Source organism: Carassius carassius, chromosome 13 (assembly GCF_963082965.1).
Source record: "Carassius carassius chromosome 13, fCarCar2.1, whole genome shotgun sequence".
Lineage (NCBI taxonomy): Eukaryota > Metazoa > Chordata > Actinopteri > Cypriniformes > Cyprinidae > Carassius > Carassius carassius.
In genome coordinates, this window is record NC_081767.1 from 27788857 (window position 1) to 27811092 (window position 22236).

At 34.8% G+C, this 22236-nt stretch overlaps 1 protein-coding gene across 1 annotated transcript in view; it reads left to right on the forward strand.

Annotated features, from left to right (window-relative positions):
- Positions 1–10483: 10483 nt before the first annotated feature.
- The window catches only part of LOC132156268 (C-Maf-inducing protein-like), a 29387-nt gene continuing 17634 nt past the window's right edge, over positions 10484–22236 (forward strand). The window contains exons 1-3 of the mRNA XM_059565195.1: positions 10484–11269; positions 20805–20930; positions 21017–21067. Of these exons, the coding sequence (XP_059421178.1) occupies positions 10940–11269; positions 20805–20930; positions 21017–21067 (507 nt within the window). The 5' untranslated portion in view covers positions 10484–10939. The remainder of the gene's footprint in view (positions 11270–20804; positions 20931–21016; positions 21068–22236) is intronic.

The following is a 22236-nucleotide window of genomic DNA, read 5'->3' on the forward strand; positions in this document are numbered from 1 at the left end:
ACCCATTTGTGGTGTTTGTACCAACATGGTTTGCAACAATGCACTGGTCACTAAATTAAAGATGTGCACTTACCAATGTTTGTGGAAGTTGTCATTTCTATATCACAACAAAATTTGCTGTTTTTATTGACGTAGAAGTACTATCAGAACATGGAGTATATCAACTATGCATGAATGTAATGTGTATTCCTCGCCGAGATTTCATACATGCACATGAAAATGATCAACACATTCTTTTACTATAAACATTGTCATGACTCCATTTGTGCACAACACTAAAACGCTTGGTGTCTGCCAGAATTTTGTGATTTAAAAAATGTTTATATTATGCAAAGTGGTGTTCTGGTACTAAAGGCCCATTTTCACTGTGGAATTCTCATTCCTTGTTTGTGTTATTTTGGAGTGCAAGTCAGGCTTAGATTTGCCTCTGAGGTAATGTTGAAATCTGCCTTGTAATAAAATCTCATGCCGAAGTTGGTTGTGTGTCTTTTATGTGGTTTTTAAAATGTGCATAAAACGAAAGGAAAATTAAAAATGGTTTCATTCAAAACGAAATTTTATGACCATTAATATTTTTTTTGATTCAGTGTTTTAATTATCATGAGTATACCGTCACGTCAGTTAATGAAATAAAATCTCATCATATGCATTGTTATATTATTTACATATATATATATAAATATATTTTGATTATACATGTATAATCAATTATTTAGGATTTCAGTTATTTGAATTTACAAATCTAAAATGAAATATTACAGCAGTGTTTGTATATATATATATATATATATATATATATATATATATATATATTGCATTGTAAAATTAAGCATAAAGAATAAATTTTTATCAATAATTTGATAATAGACAAATTATTTTTTTTCATTGATTTTGAGTTAAAATGAAAAATAAGAAAAATTAATTATAGTTTCCCCCTCTCTCTCTCTCTCTCTCTCTCTTGATTTTGAGTTTAAATGTTTCTGTGAAAGTATTCTTTATGGTTTAAATGCAATGCAGTATTTTCACACCAGTATTGATTCCTCTCAGTTAATAGAGATTAATAATTAGTGAGAGGCATTCCATCAGGAAGGTGACACAGTGAGTATTCTAGTGAATACCCCATCTGTTCACTCAGTACACAAGTCATAGTAACATCTTGTAAAACTGAAATATGCCGGGGAATTTAGTCTCTCGTAAGCAAGTCTTGATTGTTGCATAACTCTGGAATGTTAACAAAGTTTGGGTTTTCTGTTGCCACTATGGGTGCCTCATCAAAAGTTGTGTCTATGAATATGTTGGGTCTCGTGTTTGTGTGTATGATTAAACAGTGCAGGACAGGCATGGGATTATCAGGATTACTGAAGGATGGGGTAAACTGTGCTGCTCACATGACAGGACTTACATTTAACCGGAGATCTTGTGACTTGAGACAGTGATGGCTAGCTAGTGCTGTTCAGCAAATATATATATATAATATATATAATGAAGTACTTACATCTTTATATTTGAAATAAATAATTTTTTTTTTTATTAAAATTTTCATTTTATTTGATTTAAATGAATAAAAAAGATTGTAATAGTTTTAATTTTAATAATTATTTTGAGCTACAGCTATTGACAAAGTGCATGCTCAAAAACTTTACTAAACAATTATTATTAATATTATTATTATTGTTGTATTATTTCATTTAAATGAAAACAAAGCTTATTCTGGCTCATATTTTCTGCATTATGACAGTATTCTCATGACAATTAAATCTCCCCCAATTCTTTATGTACTATAAATACTGTAATACAAATATACACACACACACACACACACATATATATATATATATATATATATATATATAATTGAGAACTTTGATGATGGAAAACATAAAACAGCAGACATAACTTGGGAAAAATGTGCTTCATTTTCATGAAAATAATGTCATAATTCAAAAGTATTAATGGTCCTAAAATAGACTCCACATAAAGAAAAAATGACACTTTTTAAATGAACCCACTATGCATCTTTGAGTTAAGTTACTTGCTTACAAGAGGGTTTCCTGTAAAGGCCCTATCATCAAAGAACCAAGCAACCACAGACAGCTGTTTCACTTTCATGAAGTAATAAGTTTACAGCATGTGACTCTATTTGCAGTTTGTGATAAATTGTAGCATATATGGTCCAAACAATAGACTGTTTATAATCCGTTGGTCAGACTGAGTAATGCAAGTATGATGGGAAAAGACCAGAGCAAGAAAATACTTTTTCCCAGTTGGAGTGCATGCAAACCTCATTTGAATGCACTTTAAGTTATTTCAACCCACCATGTTCACTCACACCATAAACAAAAGACTTTCCATTTGATTTGATTTGTGAATGACTTTGTACAGCCTGATTCACTTCCTAGTCAAGGGACTGGTCAGGAGGCATGCAGATCATTCGATTGGGGAAGTCAAGTGATGTAGTTTGCTTTTCTTACTCACCATTTTGGTTGCATACACAGCACAACATTACCACAGTATTCCCAGCAGGGATGTGATGCTTTCATCCCAGCAACCAATGCATGGAACAAGCCGTCAGCAAAAAGGCAGAAGAGTGTGTGAATGTTTAGATCTTTCCTCTGAGATTAATCAGACTGGTATCAGTCCTTGAGACACTGCATGCGGCAAGGAAACTAAACACATCAGATAACTTTGTGGTACAAACCGATCATCTAAATATGAAAGTTACCATTAATTATTCACCTTCATGCCAAAACAAACCCACTTGACTGTTTTCTGTGAAAAATGTATTTCTGAAGAATGTTCAGGTCGCTTATTTTCGAAAAAAATTCAAGTGTGATATTTTGTGGAAAAGAATGACTAGGATATTCTTCAGAAATAAAGTCATACAGATTATATTATCGAAAATAATAAAAGTGTGAAATTTTACCATATGGAAAAGAACTACCATATGGACTCTTTTGAAAGAAAGTCATACAGGTCAATAATATTATAGAATATAGAGGAATTATGAAATTGTATTATGTAAATGACTGACTTAAAAAATATGGAAAAGAGTGACTAGGATATTTATAAGAAAGAAGGTCAAACAGACTTGGAGAAATTATAATATTGAATATAATAAATAATAAGTGTAAAATTAAATTATATGGAAATATGTAATTATCATATCCTTAAGAAAAAAACTTCTTTTTAAAAAAGACTGTTCAGCCCACTTAATTTCAAATATAATGAAAGTGTGATATTTTCCTATATGGAAAAGATTAGTAGGATATTCTGAAGAATTATTACTGAATATTATACATTTTCTTATTTGGCATTTTATTATATGGAAAAGAGTCTGTTTTAAAAAAGAAAGTCATACAGGTTTGGACTGATTATATTATTGAAAATAAAAAAGTTTGAAATTAAATATTTGGAAAAGAGGGACTAGGATATTCTTAAAACAGAAAGTCATACAGATTTGGATTGACATGCCGGTGAATGATGACATATTGTTCATTTTGCAATATATTTCTTCAAGTAAAACAAATGAGTTCCACTGGTGCATTATAGTCAATCATAGAACGAAAGAGCACATAAGAATCTCACTTCCTTTTAACTTGCTGATACAAAGAACGTTTCATAAGTCATTTAGCATCTGAGCACTGGTGAATTTCAGTGAAGGATTTTATCACTTGGAAATCTGGAAGTGTATGAACAAACATTATCTCTGTTGGTTTTGGTCATCTGCTCTGCACCACCATGGCTCATTCTGATCAAATATGTTGTCAGTAATGCATTAGGAAAGATTACAAGCACAATAACATTGTTGTCAGAGGCGGGATAGTGTTCATTTTTGTGACTGAGGCTTTGTTTAGAGTGTGGGTGGCCCTGCTTGCATCGGCCTCCTAAGAAATCTTGTGCACTTCATGCGGAATGAGAGCAAGCGGTCAGAAGACGCATCCCAGTTGAATAAATATCTAACTCAAATGACCAAATGTGGGCCTATTTATTTTCAGACTTTGCTGTTTAAACCAAACAAAAGTCGGATGGAGTGCTGTGAACTGCAACATGAGGAGAGCTTCAAACTTAATTTTGCATACATTCATGAACATATAAATGCTTGTATGTTGGAGTCAAACTCAGTTAATTATAGTTATGTAGTATCTGTTTAGTACAAAAAGAAAAAGTTCTGAACGTGTTTTTAGACAGGTCAAGGCCAGTTGTCACACGTTTTGTATGTATACAGTTTATACGTATATACAACAATGCTTTGAACTTTTTGTTTCCTTTTCTATTTATGCTGTTTTATTTCATATTAAACAAGACTGCTGAAAAGCCATTAAAAAAACTAGTAACATATTAAATACTAAGCTGTTGTTAAACATGGCTTTTTTTACCTTAGTATTTCATTTTCCAGTCAAAGCAAATAAAAATCATGAATCAGGGTCAACAAACAGCTGGTTCCCATTGTGACAACTTGCCCCACTATAGAAGCAATTAGTCACAAAAGGCCAATTTGCATCTAGTAAGCAGTATTTATTTTTCTTTGCAGTATTGGTGGAAATGTTCAATAGCTCTTTTGTAGAAAGCGATTTTGAATAATATTCACACTCTGAAAAATGTATGCAGGCCTATTTATAATACAAAAAATATACTTTTTATAATACTATTTATAATACTTTTAGGTGACATGGTTATATATTATGAAAGCTTGTAAACCACAGGACAGATGGCTCATCTTTAGCAACAAACAAGCCTTAAAATGAATGTTTACAGAAAATGCCAGTATGACAACTCTGTATCCACTATGGCAAGCGATTTTAATATTAAACAAGTATTTTAAAAATGACTAGTAAGCATCCAATAGTGAATTGTATATTTTAATATTAGTATGTTTAATATTTATATTATTTATATCTGAAAATCCCCATAAAATTAAAGTTTAAATAATTTCCAATTTGCTTGCCAGCAACAATAGTAAAGTTTATTGTCTATGGAAGCTAAAAACTAAAAATAAATATAAAAAAAATAATAATAATAATATAGGGTTATTTCAATTTGTCAAATCTTACAATTAAGACTTTACTTGCAATTATGATTTAAAAAATTGTGAGATATATAAAGTACTTTCAATTCTAAGAAGAAAAATCCAAATTGTGAGATATTTTTATATCATTGTGCATTTTTTGGACTGCATATATTTATATAGCGCTTTCAACAGACCACATGGCCATCCAAAGCGCTTTACAAGTTGCCTCACATTCACCCATTCACTCACTCATTCATACACCGACTGTATTGTGACTACCAAGATGGCAGAAACCACAGTGGAGAAAGAAACGCAACTTGTTGACGCCAATGAATTGGAAGTACCCAGTGAGGACAAGAGGGCTCAAAAATGTGAACTCTGTGAGATGTTTTTAATCATTAGAGCAGAGGATTTTGTGGAAAACTTCATTTGCTCAAAATGTGACAAAATCAAAGAATTGCAAGAAAAACTTATTGAAATGCACGCGAAGCTGCAGCGAATGAATGAACTAAACGGCGTTTTAAACGAGACGTTAAAAATTCAAGATACTTTTAATTCTACTGTACTGATTGGATCCGCCGGCATGGGCATACAAAACTCGGCACTTCTTGCAACAACCCTCCCGGTACAAGAACCGTGTATGGACACGCTGACCGAGGAACTTTCACCACCATTGATTTCAGACGCTGCAGCTCCGACTATGAGATGCTCAAGGGATTCTTGCTCAACACCATGCCCAAGGGAATATCAGTGGAAACGGGTGACTGATGCAGGAAAGCGAGGAACGCGTGAAACTCGGCCACCTCAGGAACTGAAGTTGGCAAATCGTTTTGGCGTGCTGGGTCAGGACTCACCTCCTGATCAAACTCCCATCGCTCTACCTTCTACATCTTTTTCATCTTCAACAACAATGCCTGCCTCCACCGTGGTAATCGGTGATTCCAACGTCCAAGGTCTTTCACTCCCTTCTCACGGAGCTAAAGGAGCAGTTCATTGTTTTCCCGGAGCTAAGGTACTGGACATAAACGCAAAACTTTCTGATGTGCTTGGGAAACACGTAACTGCAAACACTGTTATAGTACATGTCGGTAGCAACGATACCTCATGCCGTGAATCTGAAACTTTAAAGGAACATTTTACATCTATGCTCACTTCTCTCACTAACACAGGGAAAAATATTGCTATCTCAGGTCCACTGCCTACTTACAACAAGGGAATTGAAAAATTCAGTCGTCTGTTTTCCCTAAACACTTGGTTAAAATCTACATGTGATAAATTCAAGGTCATTTTTATAGATAATTTTGATCTGTTTTGGGGCCGTCCTGCGTTCTTTAAGAGAGATGGCCTGCACCCAAATCACAGGGGCGCCCAGATGCTTGCACGTCATATTGAACAACATATTTTATCATGACTACCTACCCAATGTACTACTGTTGAATTCATAAAACCTATTATTTCAGTTCGTCACTACACTGCTAAGAAAAACACAGTGGGAACAAATATGCATAATTTATTGAAAATTCGCACGTCTATTCCATCAACACACATGGTAATTAAATCAACAGAAATTAACATGGCTCTCTTTAATGTAAGAGCATTAACAAACAAATCATTTTGTATCAATGATCTTATTAGTGATTATAATTTGGACTGTGTTTTTCTTACTGAGACCTGGCTCGGCACAGATGCACCTGCCACACTGATTGAGACATGTCCACCTAACTATACCTATACATTTTCAACTAGAAAAGGAAAAAAGGGTGGAGGGACAGCAGCTATTTACAGAGAAACCCTCAAGGGAAGGGACATTGACCTTGGTACATTTAATACCTTTGAATATAATGCTATTTTTCTAAACTTTCAACCTTGTCTACTTGCAGTGACAATATATAGATCACCAGAATTACCCATCTCCGCCTTCATAAAGGATTTCTCTGATATGCTGTCTGTCATTCATATGAATTATGACAACTGTGTTTTAATTGGGGATTTTAACATACATGTTGACAATTCATCAGACATTAGAGCTAAAGAATTTTTGGAACTATTGGAGTGCATGTCTTTTAAACAGCATGTAAATGTACCCACCCATAAATGTGGACACACTTTAGATTTAGTTGTAACATACGGATTAGATATCAATATAACATCTGTCATTGATCTTGCATTATCTGATCACTTTTGTGTCTTTTTTAAGAGTATTGATCATCTTGCACTAAATGCAACTGAACGCATTGTTAAAAAACATTATATTACTTCTGAAACGGCTGAAAATCTCACAATGCATTATAATAGTTATGAAAGGAACATTTTACCATCATCCTATGATGATTTAGTAAATGAGTTTAATAATAGAATGAGATCAGCCCTTGATACTGTTGCTCCACTTAAAACTAAAAAGTTAACTACAAAAAAGAAAATTCCTTGGAAGACAAATCAGACTATGAAACTTAAAAGAGACTGTAGAAGTGCTGAACGAAGATGGCGTATAACTAAATTAGAAGTTCACTTAAATAAATTCATTGAAAATCTTAACACTTATAATAAAGAAATTCGTATAACACGCCAAGCTTATTTTGCAAACCTTATAAATGCAAACATTAATAACCCCCGATTATTATTTAACACAATAGACTCACTAATAAATCATAAAATTGATAGCTCTGAGTTACTAAACGGGAAATGTGAACAGTTCGCTGGCTACTTCAGAGATAAAATTATAAATATTAGATCAGGAATCTGTTCAATACATAATAATAAATCAATTATGTTCCCTTCATTATTAAGTGTAGAGAATATTATCAAAATGGAAAGTTTTACTTTGGTTGATGTTGAGACACTAAGAAATGTTGTAACAGACTTGAGACCATCTACTTGCTCCTTTGATCCTATTCCTACCTTTCTTTTTAAAAGTATATTTGATTCTATATCTATTGATATCCTTGAGATAGTTAATCACTCCCTGCAGCTTGGCATTTTCCCTTTTGACCTTAAATCTTCCCTAGTAAAACCTGTGTACAAAAAAGGGAGTTTAGATATTTTAACTCCTAGTAGTTATAGACCCATTTCAAATCTTACATTTTTAAGTAAAATACTAGAGAAAATCGTTTTTAATCAGTTGAGTACATTCTTAAATGATAATTCGAAACTAGAGATGTTTCAGTCTGGGTTTTCAGAAAATATCATAGTACAGAGACCGCTCTTATTAAAGTAGTAAATGATATAAACATAAACCTTGACAGAAATTGGCCTTCAGTTCTGGTGCTTCTTGACTTGAGTGCAGCATTTGATACAATAGATCACCAGATTCTTTTAAATAGATTAAGTGACTTTGTTGGTCTATCTGGAACAGTTTTAAATTGGTTTATATCATATCTTAGTGAAAGAACATTTGTAGTATCCATTAATAATACCTTGTCTGAATATTATAAAGTACCATGTGGGGTTCCTCAGGGATCAGTTTTAGGACCACTACTTTTTAAATAATATATGTTACCTCTTGGTCAACTCATCAGGAGGCATGGTATCTCTTTTCATAGTTATGCAGATGACACACAGCTGTATGTAGCTGTGTCTCCAGACAACCCTGTACAAATTGATTCCCTAGTAAATTGCATTAAAGACATAAATGATTGGATGTCACAAAACTTCTTACAACTCAACCAAGATAAAACAGAAGTTTTGCTTATTAGATCAAAAATGCAGAGAGAAAAAGTGATCCCTAAATTAAATGTACTCGGATTAAACCCAAGCCAAGCGGCAAAAAACTTAGGAGTTGTCTTTGATTCTGATTTTAATTTTAAAGCACATGTACGCAATATTACTAAAACAGCATTTTATCATCTCAAGAACATTGCTAAAGTAAGATCATTTCTCTCTCTGAGCAATACAGAAAAATTAATGCATGCATTTATTACTAGCAGACTTGACTATTGTAATGCCCTTCTTACAGGTCTACCAAAGAATACAATTAACCAATTACAATTAATCCAAAATACCGCTGCTCGCATATTGACAAAAGTCAAAAAAAGAGATCATATTACACCAGTATTAAAGTCATTACACTGGTTACCTATTAGATTTCGAATTGATTTTAAAAATCTTTTATTAGTTTATAAGGCATTGCACGGACTTGCTCCTGACTATCTTTCAAATATGATTATAGTATATGAACCGAGAAGGACTCTGAGATCTTCAGATTCTTTTCTTTTAAATGTACCTTATAGTAGAACAAAAAAATTTGGTAATGCTGCTTTTAGCCATTGTGCTCCTCACCTCTGGAACAACCTTCCAGAGAACATAAGATGTGCTGAAAACATTAATAGCTTTAAATGTAAATTAAAAACATATTTTTTTAGTCAGGCCTTCCTATAAAATCTTATGAAACCTTTTTATATTGTGCTTTGCTTTGTTGTAATGATGTATTTTTATTTATTTTTACTCATACTTTGATTTTTATAAATTCAATTTTTATCATGTATCTTAATGGGTTTATTTTATTTATTTATTTATTTATTTTATTTTTTTTTTGTTCTTTTAATTTTATTAATTGCTGTTACTATTGTTTCCTTGTCAAGCACTTTGAATTGCATTAACTTGTTTAGAAAAGTGCTATATAAATAAAAATTTGCTTGCTTGCTTGTGGTGTCAGCCATTCAAGGCGCCATCCAGCTCGTCGGGAGCAGCTGGGGTTAGGTGTCTTGCTCAAGGACACCTCAACACTTGGTCAGGTGGAACCAGGGATTGAACCACCAATCTTCCGGTTTGTAGACAACCTACATGAACCACTGAGCCACTGCCGCCCCATTTTTTACCTGCACATATAATTGTCAATTTGTATTGTCATTCCTTAACTACTTATTTGTATTTTTTATTCTTTTAATATGTGTTTTTTGTTCTGTCGCCATCATTCTGTTGCACTGCGGAGCTTCTGTCATCAAAACAAATTCCTTGTATGTGTAAGCATACCTGGCAATAAAGCTCATTCATTCATTCTGATATAAACTCACAATTATGAGAAAAAAAAGAAAAATCTAACGACAAATTACAAGATGTAAACTCTGAATTGTGAGATAAATGTTGAAATTACTTATTACATATGTAATTACATTTTTGTCTTCTGTACTGAAAACTGACTTCAAAAATTGACACTACAGGTATAGTCAGTAGTAACAAAGGAATAAGAACTAACATAAATTAAGTTAACTGAATAGATTTTAACCTCTATTTAGTAGGCTATATAGTTGCTAGTCTGAAATTTAAAAGGTATACCAATTGGACAAAAAAAATATTTGCAATGTAAATTATCAATAAATGTTAAAACGGTTTGCCATATGCCTTCTTTCTTTTCACCATTTTGCTCGAGAGAAGGGAAGTGCGCGCTCCCTATCAAACAGAGACGCGCATCCGTTCGCCTCCCCATTGACGTCACTCCGGTATCACATGAACGAGTCAGGACCAATCCACACGCAGCCCTCTCGAAGCTCTCGGTTCCTCCACCGAGATAGGGAGGAAAAAAGACAGAAAAGGGAACCATGATTCCGAGCATCTGAAGAACAAATAAAACTGAACACAGTGTGGATATTGTACCTTGTTATTGTTTTGTATTTGGAGCGGGAAGACTGGAATAATATGCAGTGGAGAGAGGCGGAACGGAGACGGCAATGGCTCGAACATATTGAATAGCTCGCGACGCTCAAAGGAAAGACATTATACTTCATCGAACCTTCCTCATCTCGACGGGGTTATTTAATGGCTTCAATCCTCGCAGTCACCGACCCTTGTCTTTTGCGTAGCACCGTTGAGGTCGAATCGCGGTGGATCGCGTGAGCCTCTATATGCCAAACACCGGAACGACCATTATTCGGCCTCGAAATCAAAAGACAGCCACCTGATCTGATTCAACGCCGTCGATTTTCGCTGAGGGGAATCATGGATTTTAACGGGAGCGGCGGTGGAAATGAGCTGCACAACAATCAGTTTTATCCGTCCGAAGAGAGTAAGCCTCTGCTGGGGGAAATATCCACGCAGCAGCCGCCGCCGGAGGGGAATAATAATCACAAAGCGGGGCCCTGCAGCAAGAGGAGCCTTCTACACAGCAGCAGTGGCATGAGATACAAACTGCTCCAGGAGGGGGACATCCAGGTGTGCGTGGTCAAACACCCACGGACCTTCCTTAGTAAGATTTTCACCTCCAAATATTTACGGAGGTGGGAGCCCCACCACCTCACCTTGACGGACAGCAGCCTGGTGTCTGCCACGGTAAGATCCGCTCTGCAGGGGTCGCTTTGACGTGTGGCTGTTGAATGGCCATATTTAAAACCGTGTCATATTGTGCTCAGTATTCAGTATGTATTCAGTTTGTATATAGTTAAAGTAAGGAACGCAACAAAAATTTCAGTGGCAATTTAGTTAAATACAGAGTTTTAGTACGCTTCAGTATCCTGCAACAACACAAAACATCGATTAAACAAGTACGGTCATTAAAATCTTGATTAATTCTAATCGGTTTGATGGATTGTTTGCCGTTCCTAGATTTAGGAATGGAAGAACTCTTTTAAAAAGAGAAATACGTTCTATTTTTCTTACATTTTTATTTAAGAATGACATTTATCCGGAACCAATATTACATTTACAAATAATTCTGGCTTACTGTCCACCAGCATCCTCAAAACAACTTGGTTTCTGAAATGTAAATCATTTAGGGAACATCTGACTCGAGAAAATGAAACACATCGTAGAAAGAAATGCATCATATTGAGCGGATGTATTTCGAAACAGGTCTGAAAACACACTGTGACGTCATAATAATAACTTAACAGCTTCCTCTTCATTATTTCCCGTTTTCCGGGTTTATGTCTTTTGATTTGCCATTTGATGGGGTCATTCTAAGAAATGTCTATTTAAAAAAAAAAAAAAGTCTTTATGGTTTAAGAATCTGCATTGCACCACCTCAAGCTTAATCTCAAAATGTAATACGTGCATACATACACATATACATATATTTGTGCATATATAAATATATATATATATATATATATATATATATATATATACATACATATATACATACATATAAGAATTAACAGTTAACTTAACCACATAAGGTCACCTTTTGTGTGTTTTAGAAATAATTTAATATTTATATTTTTATCTATATAGATATCAAGTTTTTAATAATCTGTTGTTTACTGTACAAAATCATATAAAGAAATGAGAGATGACCTTAGAGAGTTGACGCAATGGAAAGATGATTATATTTGTTTTTGAATTTCACATTATTTTAAATGTAAGGGAGTTCATAACATGGTCGAAGCATAACTTGCTGACTCTTAAAATGATTTAAATGAAGTAATGTCAACCAAAATCTAAAAATATTTAAAGAGACTACATACAAAATTCTCTCATTTATTTCCATTTCGATCTAAATGTGCGTGTTTGCTAATGTCAAGGAGAAGGTGTTGGCTATAAAAACAAACAGGGAAAGCTGGTGTCAGCTATTCTTTTTTTAAAGCCACTGTTAACATATGTTCCCGAGGTACAAAAAAAGCACTCTACTATGGAATCACCCTGTTGCAAACATCTATATCGTTTTAATAATGCATCATTAAATTGAGTTTTCATTTCCAAATACCTTGATCAGAGTCCAGTGTATTGGAGAATGAATCATAAATAAGTCATTTAAATGTTCACAGGGGGTAACAACCAGTAAAAATCCAGGGACCCACACCCTTCAAAATGCTGATACCTAGATACAGTATCAGAATTGAATTATTGTCAGTTTAAATCATTTTCTTTGCTGATGTTTATTCACATCCCTGTAGGTTTTAAGCCTCGTCTGATGCTCAGATATTCAAAAACATCACTTGTGCATACATCTTAATTGCTGCTCAAGAGGCTTATCTATGGAAAGTATGGTCACTGTCACAGTGGAGTCACCCACCTGGGAGAGTTCTTGGAATCCACTCAATGGCGGTTATTTTTAAAAAGCAAAAACATGAAACTGCACAGGAAGCGACCAGTTATTCATCGACGTTTGGTGTGCATGTGAAGAGGACAGTCATATTTTACCCTCTGCCTGTTTCGGCTGAGTAAATCCCATCTCTGATGTGCCAATGGAGTCTTGTAGAGTGTCTTCGTTCAGGACATCCTCACAGGATGCCATCATCAAATGGATGATTAAATTAAAGGTTTAAATTTTACAGCAATATTTCATCATTCTGATATGATCGAATTAGCCGTTGACTTCTTCCTCAAATGAATGCTTCAGAATGAATTAGATTGCTTGTTTAACAACGGTCTGCTTGTCGGATGAAGCTCAGCCGCTGACACTGAGAGGCCCTCGGGATTTCGGAGGCTAGCTGAGATTAACCCAAGCCAAACACAGAGCGTATGTTTATGTGTGTAGCTATATGCAGTCATTTTGCAGAGGTTTATGTCGTTCAAAAGTGTTTACAAATTAAAATAAATAAAAAAGGGTCGGATAGTTTTAGTACTTTGACAGTCCTCTCATTCCCTATTGGTTTTCTTCTACAGTTAGCAAGGTCTCTAATAGATGTTTAGCTAGTGACCCATGCTCAGTTGACCATAGCTAATGGAGGTAGTTGTCTGTGGCTAATGGTCTCTTTTGGCCTGTTTGTGATTCTACTGTGCATCGAACCATTGTGCTTCAGAAAGGGGTCAGTATATCAACAGAAAGGCCTTATTGTTGATTTTAAGCATATAAATAGTTCGATTTGGATGCTTTGGTTTCCTCACCTGGTGTTTTTCCCAGCACAAACCCTGCTAGGTTGTCATTTGGGTTGAAATGACATTATCTCGCTCACATGTTCTTAAAATATTTGACCTCGTTTGCTTTGTGGATGTAGCTCATGACGCATGTCTGATGATAAATGCCTTCTTTTTCCTGAAGATTCCAGCTTTTTTCACCCACAATTTTCTCAAGAACTTAAGTTCTGAGTAAAGACAAAAACATTTGGCATTTTGATAGCGTATTTTCGATAAGCGTAGTCAGCTCTCTGGAAAATGATCTCACTAGAAGATATGAAAGATGTGACTCACCCTCGTCTCTAAGCTCTCAGAGTCTAAATCATATTTGCATAACAGCAAGCCATTATAAATGCTTCCTGTCACTCTTTCGTTAGAAAGACATCAGAAGCCCTGCCTCTAAAGGCACATTTATGCCGATGCCCTCAAGCGCACCATTTTGTTTGTGATGCAGACTATAGTTTCTTTTCACATCAGGTCCTGGTAATTAGATGAAGTACCAGATGAGACAACAGCCCATATAGATCATAACATGTCCTGTGTATAAACACTGCAAAGAAAGGTGAGAGCTGCACGACTGTTTTTAGGTGGTGTGTTTTGCTATTTTGTGATTGGGTTAGGTGCTGAACACCTGGGTACAAATGAAATGATATTCCGGTTGTGAGCTTGAGGACATGTTAACAAACGCAACTCTGTACAGTACTCTTCACATCTGAAGAGTCATCGCATTTTGAGCAATGCTGATGACTAGAGCTGAACATGTCTGGTTGTGACGTGTTCAGCTAAATGTGACCATGTCAGCGGCAAAAAAAACAGGAACAAACCATTTTAACAGTACTGAAGGGCTTTCTGCTGTAAACAAACAGTGCTACAGTCATGACTAGGCACATAAACTATTTTGGCTCCTTGAGATCCCCTCGGCTACCATCCAAATAAGCTCTGTAATTGAGATGTAAGAGCTGGCTTTGTTTTTGTTGCACAGAAAAGCCATTAGGAGGACATTTTCAAACACTGGCAAGGTTTCAGATTAATTGTTTTGCATGTACTGGGTTGTTTGTGTCTTGATATTGAAGCAATTTTTCATTATTGGTGCTGTAAGGATGACTGAATTGATGGAACTGGTTGACATTTCTTAAAGATGACTTAGTAAAATGTTAGGAATGCATATTCAAGTGGAACACAGTGCAGCCATATTGATTCAATATTTCACGGATTTTTATTTGAGAGGGCCAGATGTAATGTATAGCACTGCGTCCACATGATCAGCTTTGGAATGAGGTTTCCAGAATTTTTGACTCTTGTTTTTTTAGCTAATAGTGAATACTTGATGAACAACTTTGATAAAGTTTGCTTCATCTGCAATATCATTAATAAGTTTGGGGTTTGTAAGTTTTGAATATTTTCAGCTCATATTTTTGGCTGTTTTTTTTTAGGCCAAAAACCAAAAATGCAATTTTTGGCTGATAATTGAGCAGCCAAAATATGCATTAGTAATAAATAGTTATTAAAAAGCTTTTTTGGTTTCAGCTTCGACCAAGTGCATCCAGCACACACATATACATATACATATACACATATATATACATATACATATAATATACATATACATATACATATAAAAAAAAAATAAAAAAAATACACATGTGTATATATATATATATATATGTATATGTGTATATATATATATATATATATATATATACATATATATATATATATATATACATATACATATACATATACATATATACATATACATATATATATATACATATATATATATATATACATATATATATACATATATATATATATATATATACATGTGTATTTTTTTTTTTTTTATATGTATATGTATATTATATGTATATGTATATATATGTGTATATGTATATGTATATGTATATGTATATGTGTGTGTTTGTATATGTATAAATAAATCCTAGGGTATAAAATAATTTTTGGAAAATACTTTTTACTTTTTTTTTTTTTTTTTTTACTGCATTTGAAAACATGTTTTAAAATGGAGATTTCATTCTGACACCATTGCCTATATAGGTGCATATCCATAACTCATGTTGCATGTAATTAAAATGACAGCTGTACCATATGATATCAGTTGCTTCGATTATGTGTGAGCTTTTTTAATCTGCTCGGCTGCTGGCTGTTGAGGTTTTGAAACGGAACTGACGTTGCCACATCCGTAATGAACACATTCGCCGACAAATTTCCTTTTGTCACATAAGCCATCTTAGATCATCAAATTTGTGGTTAGGCTGACGCATGAATGGATGACAGTAGCTTGAAATTCAGCTTATTCAGCCCTCTAAGCGAAAAACTAGGTCTGTCCCTAGATAGTCATATGGCTGAATTACAAGCATATGACGAATAGCCACATCATCTGAAGGTTGCTAGTTCCACTGTCAGTATACTTAAACAGTTGTAGAACTGATATTAAACTTAAGATTTATTTTGCCTTTGTTAAACTTTGCATGCAATAGTCATTTGCATCATATTGGGAATTTCCAAATTTCCAAAGCCAGCTGTCTTTGGAAATTTAGTGTTGTATAGGGCCCATAGGCATGCAGTCATACCTGTCTGTACAGTAACTGAGTTTCTCTATTGCTTTTGGCGTTTTTATCGTCTTTGGTGTGAATGCACAGAAACTAGATCATCAAGTAGGCAAAAACTCTAGTTTACATTTGGCTCTATTGGTTGGAGACTTTTTTTTTTTTGCATTGGCTTCCTCCTCCTGGCCTGCCATGGATTGCTGTTAATATATCATGGGTGAGGAGTTTAACTGGAAGAAGCCATATTTACTTTGGGAGAGAGCACATTGTTACAGTTTTTACGTGCCCATGCAGTAAATTCTTGCTCCATTTACACACAATTTGCATGGGCTTGAACAGTTACGCAAAAGCATGTGAAATGTCAAGAATTTATGACTTGGACATTGCCCATCCATGTTTATTATTTGTTATTATTATTATTATAAAATTTTTATCTCTCCCCATTTCCAGGATTGCAGTTAATTTAGTAACAGAATGATATATCAATTAGGTTATGATTTCTCCCATTAATGGTGATCATATCATTACTTTTAAGAAGTTTGGGATGAGTAAGAAAAGAAAAAAAACACCTTTATTCGGCAAGGATGGTCAAACTGATAGAAAGTGTCACAAAAGACTTTGATACAAAAGATTTCTTATTTAAATAAACATTGCTCATCAAAGAATCCTGAAAAAAAAATATGCTGCATAAATGTTTTCAACATTGATGATGATAATAAGAAATGGTTATTGAGCATCAAATTAGCAAATTTCTTGAAGGCTCATGCGACACTGAAGTAATGGCTGCTGAAAATTCAGCTTTGGCAACATAGAAATAAATTACATTTAAAAAATATATTATAAAGGAAAAGAGTTATTTTAAATTGTAATAATATTTTACAGGATTACAGTTTCTGTTTTTGCTCATATAAATGCAACCTTGGTAAGAATAAAAGACTTCTTTCAAAAACATTACAAAATCTTCCTGACCTCAAATCTTCAAATGGTTGTGTGTTTTTACAAAATATAAAAAGTATAAAAATGTTAATTTCTGCCGAATTTCTCATTTGCTAGGATTAAAATAATATACATTTATTAATAAAAATTTAAAAAATAATAATGTAAAACAAACAGTTCTGGTCCAGCATGCTGAAATCCATAATGCAGACACATTTTGCAGCAATTGTAGTCATAACAAAGCATGGCATCTCATGTGTTGCTTGAATATACATTAGTGGTCAACCCTTAGGTTTTTAACTGTCTGAAATTGATCTCCGTAACTAGAGAGAGAATGGACTTATGTCCAAAATATATGCAATTATAGGCTAATGAAGTTTAATTGAAGACGTAGATATGAAATGTTATAAAATTATATTAAATATTGACTTCATAAATGCTTCATTTATATTCAGTAATTGTTGAAAACAGAAATTTTACATTATACATTGACAACAGTTTTGGTAAAGTGTTGACCATGTGTTAAAAGGGAGAATTTACTACAGCATTTTTAATCGCCCATTAGGAACAGCTATTGGCTGATACGAGCATCTCACATGGCCCAATATTGATTTAGCTGTCTGTCCCTAGTATTCATATATGTCTTATATTTGCCACTCTTTATACGTTGCTATGAGAAGCTAAGAAATCTGTGCTTTTACTGTGATTCCTAACAGTTTAGCAGGTAGCTCTCTGTGATCACTTTGTCAGTTCTAGAGATGCCACCTGAACACACTGATGTTTTTCTCTGATCGGTTTCCATCTGGATCTCCCTGGTAACAAAAAAAAACACATATGTCTCTATTTCATCTCTTTGTTTCCATGGCAACATAGCAATGGTGAGAGGAGAGCTATTCAACTCCTCCTTAAGGAAGAATTGCACCATGAAAAAGAGGCTGAATGAGATGAAGGAAGAAAGAACCGGAGGACTTCTTGGAAGAGAGAAGTGGAAAGGAGGACATATAGTGAGAGACATAGACGAAAGGACAGCAAGTGACACAAAGATAAGCAGATGGAACATCAAGCTGGATGTGCAAGCTTCACATGTCACATCATCATACAGAATACTGTAGCTATGAGGTTTTTACCATGCTGTAGATGTATAAACCCCAGTGGTGACACATTTACCCTGAGTTTATGAGAGACAAGTAGACTTCAGCTGTTTATCTGGGTTTCTGACACATCAGGCCCCTTGTTTTGCTCCACATGCAGCACGTGTCTCAAAGTACACAAGCCTAATAGCAGACTCGTGATTGATAACTTGAAATGAGACTTGATTTGAAAGATACTTATCACACGGACTCTTTAAAAGAAAGACAAATCAGCCGTCTCGAATCTGCAACAGTGGGGGCAGGACCTCTGTTGCAGAACAGCCAGTTGGTCTATCACCTAAGAATGGGGGATGTAAATAAAATACAGGCCTGTTTTATTCCGTTATACGGGGACGAGCTGAGTGTTTGTTTGAGTTTGTCCGTGAGAGACGCAAAGAGAATGAGTCAAAGCAAGGAACAGCTTGTTTGCTCTGCTGAACTGGGTGGCTGACACAAATACAGGAACTGTGGTTTGGTTTGAGTCTAGAAGGAGAGCAGCGCAAATAAAGCAATAGCCTGTTTGTGCAAAGAAGTAGAGGGAGGGCGGAGCTAATAAAGGAAGAGCCTGATGCCGGGCTGCAGAGGAGGGAGGGCAGCTAATAAAGGAACAGCCACAGTGTGCTAATGTAGAGGGAAGAAGATCAGGGAACAGCCTGTTGACATTTGAGGTCATGTGACCACCAGCACTTCAGTCAAGAGTGGAACTGCTAGTTCACTTGCTTTGGTCCGGATGAAATTCAATGTTGATTTTTTTGTGTGGTGTGGTTCACTTTCACACTGACCTTTTTGCAAGTGAACCAGAAATTATAAACAAAACCACACGTTTGCTAAGGCCATCCGTTCATTGGACAGAAATTATCAAGTGTACCAGAGTTCATTTAAACCAGTCTGAGACCACCTCAACAGCTGGGTCGCATCCGAGTGTGATTGCTGTATTCACACCTGCTCAAAAGATCCGCACCAAGGGGGGAAACAAGCTTGAAAACACCCTTAATTACAACTACGATAACGACACTGAATCACTTTCAGAACTATGATCCTCCGGACTTCAAATTCTTTATTCATAAACCATTTTCCACAATCTTTGACCACTGACGTCACCTTATGAAAGATGATGCCACATCATATGAAATTTATTTATAGTATCATGCTAACTATATATATACTCTCCTGTGTTATACTTTCCGCGTCCGCAAGTCCGATAGTGACCGCTATGGTATGCGGGATGTAAAAATCATCTTTGGAGAGTGTGTGTGGAGCATTTTTTTTTTTCAACAAGTGTGTTTTGTGTAAAATAAGTGTAAAATCTATTTTTTTATCATCAATTATAATAAAAATAAATAAAGTATAATAGAAATTGGATAGTTCTGGTCCTGTCATGCTTAAATCCATAATGTAGGCTGTATGTTGTGTCCAGCAACCATTGCAACTTCAACCTTGTTTGCTACTGAGAGCGAGCGAGAGAGAGAGAGAGCCGCACGCTCACCTTCACCGTCTTCAAACAACACGAGCGCTGTCTTGCTCTCTCTCCCTCGCGCATATTAATCAAAATCAACTGACACAATGGTGTCGAACAACAACAAAAAAAAACCTATTCAGTGATGAAATGTTTTCTGTGATGTCAAATCTTGTGCGATATCCTAAACTGCAGAGATAATTACACAATTCGCGAACTAATGATTTCTTTGAACCGATTCAATTTAATGAATGGTTTAAACAACTGACCTGTCCAACACTGAACTCACGAGACGTCTGAATTGGTGTATAAAAAAATCTGTAACACTTTACAATAATATTCTATTTATTCAACTATTTAACTACATATTTAACATTTACAATTAATAAACTGCACTTCTACAACATTGTTAATTTCAACATTTAGGCTATAGCCTTCATTGTTGAAATCAAAAGTTGTACAGTATTTGTTAACATAGTTAATGCACTGTGAAGTAACATTACCAAACAATGAACAGCTGTGTTTTTATAAACTAAGATAAAAAAAGATGAATAAATATAGTAACAAAAGTATTGCTCGTGGTAAGTTCATGTTAGTTAATATGTTAACAATTCAAAACATATCCTGAAGTTACAAACAAATAATTTACTCTAATTTAAATAATACTTTGATGTTTAAATCATTTAAAATGAGAAAGTGTGCTCACCCCATTTTTGTTTGTAAGAAAAAATTAGATTAGATTTCATATCGCAATATATATCGCAGAAAAATAAAATATCGCAATGTCATTTTTTCCCAATATCGTGCAGCCCTACCTTCCATGATGCTGCAGAGCTTTTGTTAAGGTGGTCAGTGCATTATGTGACGCTCATCCTGACAGGTGTGAATGCCCATACTGTTTTTTGCAAATATGAACGTGTTTCTTATTGTCTCTGTAGCCTACAGGATACATGGAGGCCCCTCTGTCTTACAGCACTATCGAGGACCTACAGTTGCTGTCCTGGGACAACGCCCCCAAATACTGTGTCCAGCTAAGCATCCCTGGAGGGACAGTCCTCCTGCAGGTACCTCCAGCCCCCTCACGGTTTCACAACACTCATGTTGAGAAAACACTTTGACTCATTTTGCAAATGTTTGTGTGCACTCGCAGGCTGCTAACAGCTATCTGCGGGACCAGTGGTTTCACTCTATGCAGTGGAAGGTAAGGTCACACATTTAGGAAGGCTAGACTTGCAAAAAGCATCGGTGCAATGACATTTTGCATGGTTTTAGTGAGAGTATCATTTTATAAGTGTACGTATGTGGCTGGTTCTTCAACTACAGGCATTTTGATATTCCAAGAGTTGATTTCTATTAATACTAAAATGTATGTGACAATCATATTGAAACTTTCTAGGATGGAAAATTCAAACAGTCTTAAATCACTTAATTGTTATTGTGTGAAATGTTTTATGCCATTTTCTACACTACCTCAGTTGTGGCATCATTACTTGAATTCATTTTGAATCAGCAAAGTTATATATAAAGTTAATTCTTAGTTGCCAAAGAGAGAGCAATGTCCCTGAGGATCATGCTTGCTTTGAAATATGAGTCGTTATGTGTGGAGGAAACAATAAATAACACTTGCAAGTAGAGTTTTTGATTGTGCGTCATATCCAGTCAAGTTATAAAATTGTCAAATTGGCCTAAGCAAGACAAAGAAGCCACCGTCGTTATTTCCACATTGAAACAATTTTGAAAAAAAGAATGGAAAAGTTATAAACCATTTGAGTATTATTGTGAGGAATTATTACTCTAATCATTTTTTTACACAATTTGTAACTTCACATGTGACATTATTTCCATTATAAACCAGTGGATATTTCTAAAAAGTGAATACTTGGCTACCAAAGACACAGCTGTGTCAGTGAAGAGCGTCATGTGTGTGTGTATAGAGGAAATGGTAAATATCATTTCTGAGCATCAGTTTTTGTGCATCAAGGTTCCAGTCAGTAAGTTTCCGTATTTTGAGATGCAGTGGAAATGTTTTTGACGTTTAAAAAAAAAAAAAATAAATTATATATCAACTGGTAGTAGACAGATTTAACTAGTGAGAGCATGAAAAGGGTTTTTTGATTTAAGAAAAGTGCCTGTGGTTGAAAAAATACCCATGCATGAGTGCAATAAAATGGAACAAAAAAAGAACTTTAAACCTAAATCACCAAGCCTTGTCACCACTGCTCTTCTCTGGGTAAGTTCGGTGAGGTAACTCACACCGTAATGTAGTTCAAAAGCTGTTATCAGATATGACCACTGCTGCATTATGGTTATAAAATATGTGCCGGTTTCATAACTGCTGGTTGCATTGGTAAAAGGTGTGTGCATTCTGGG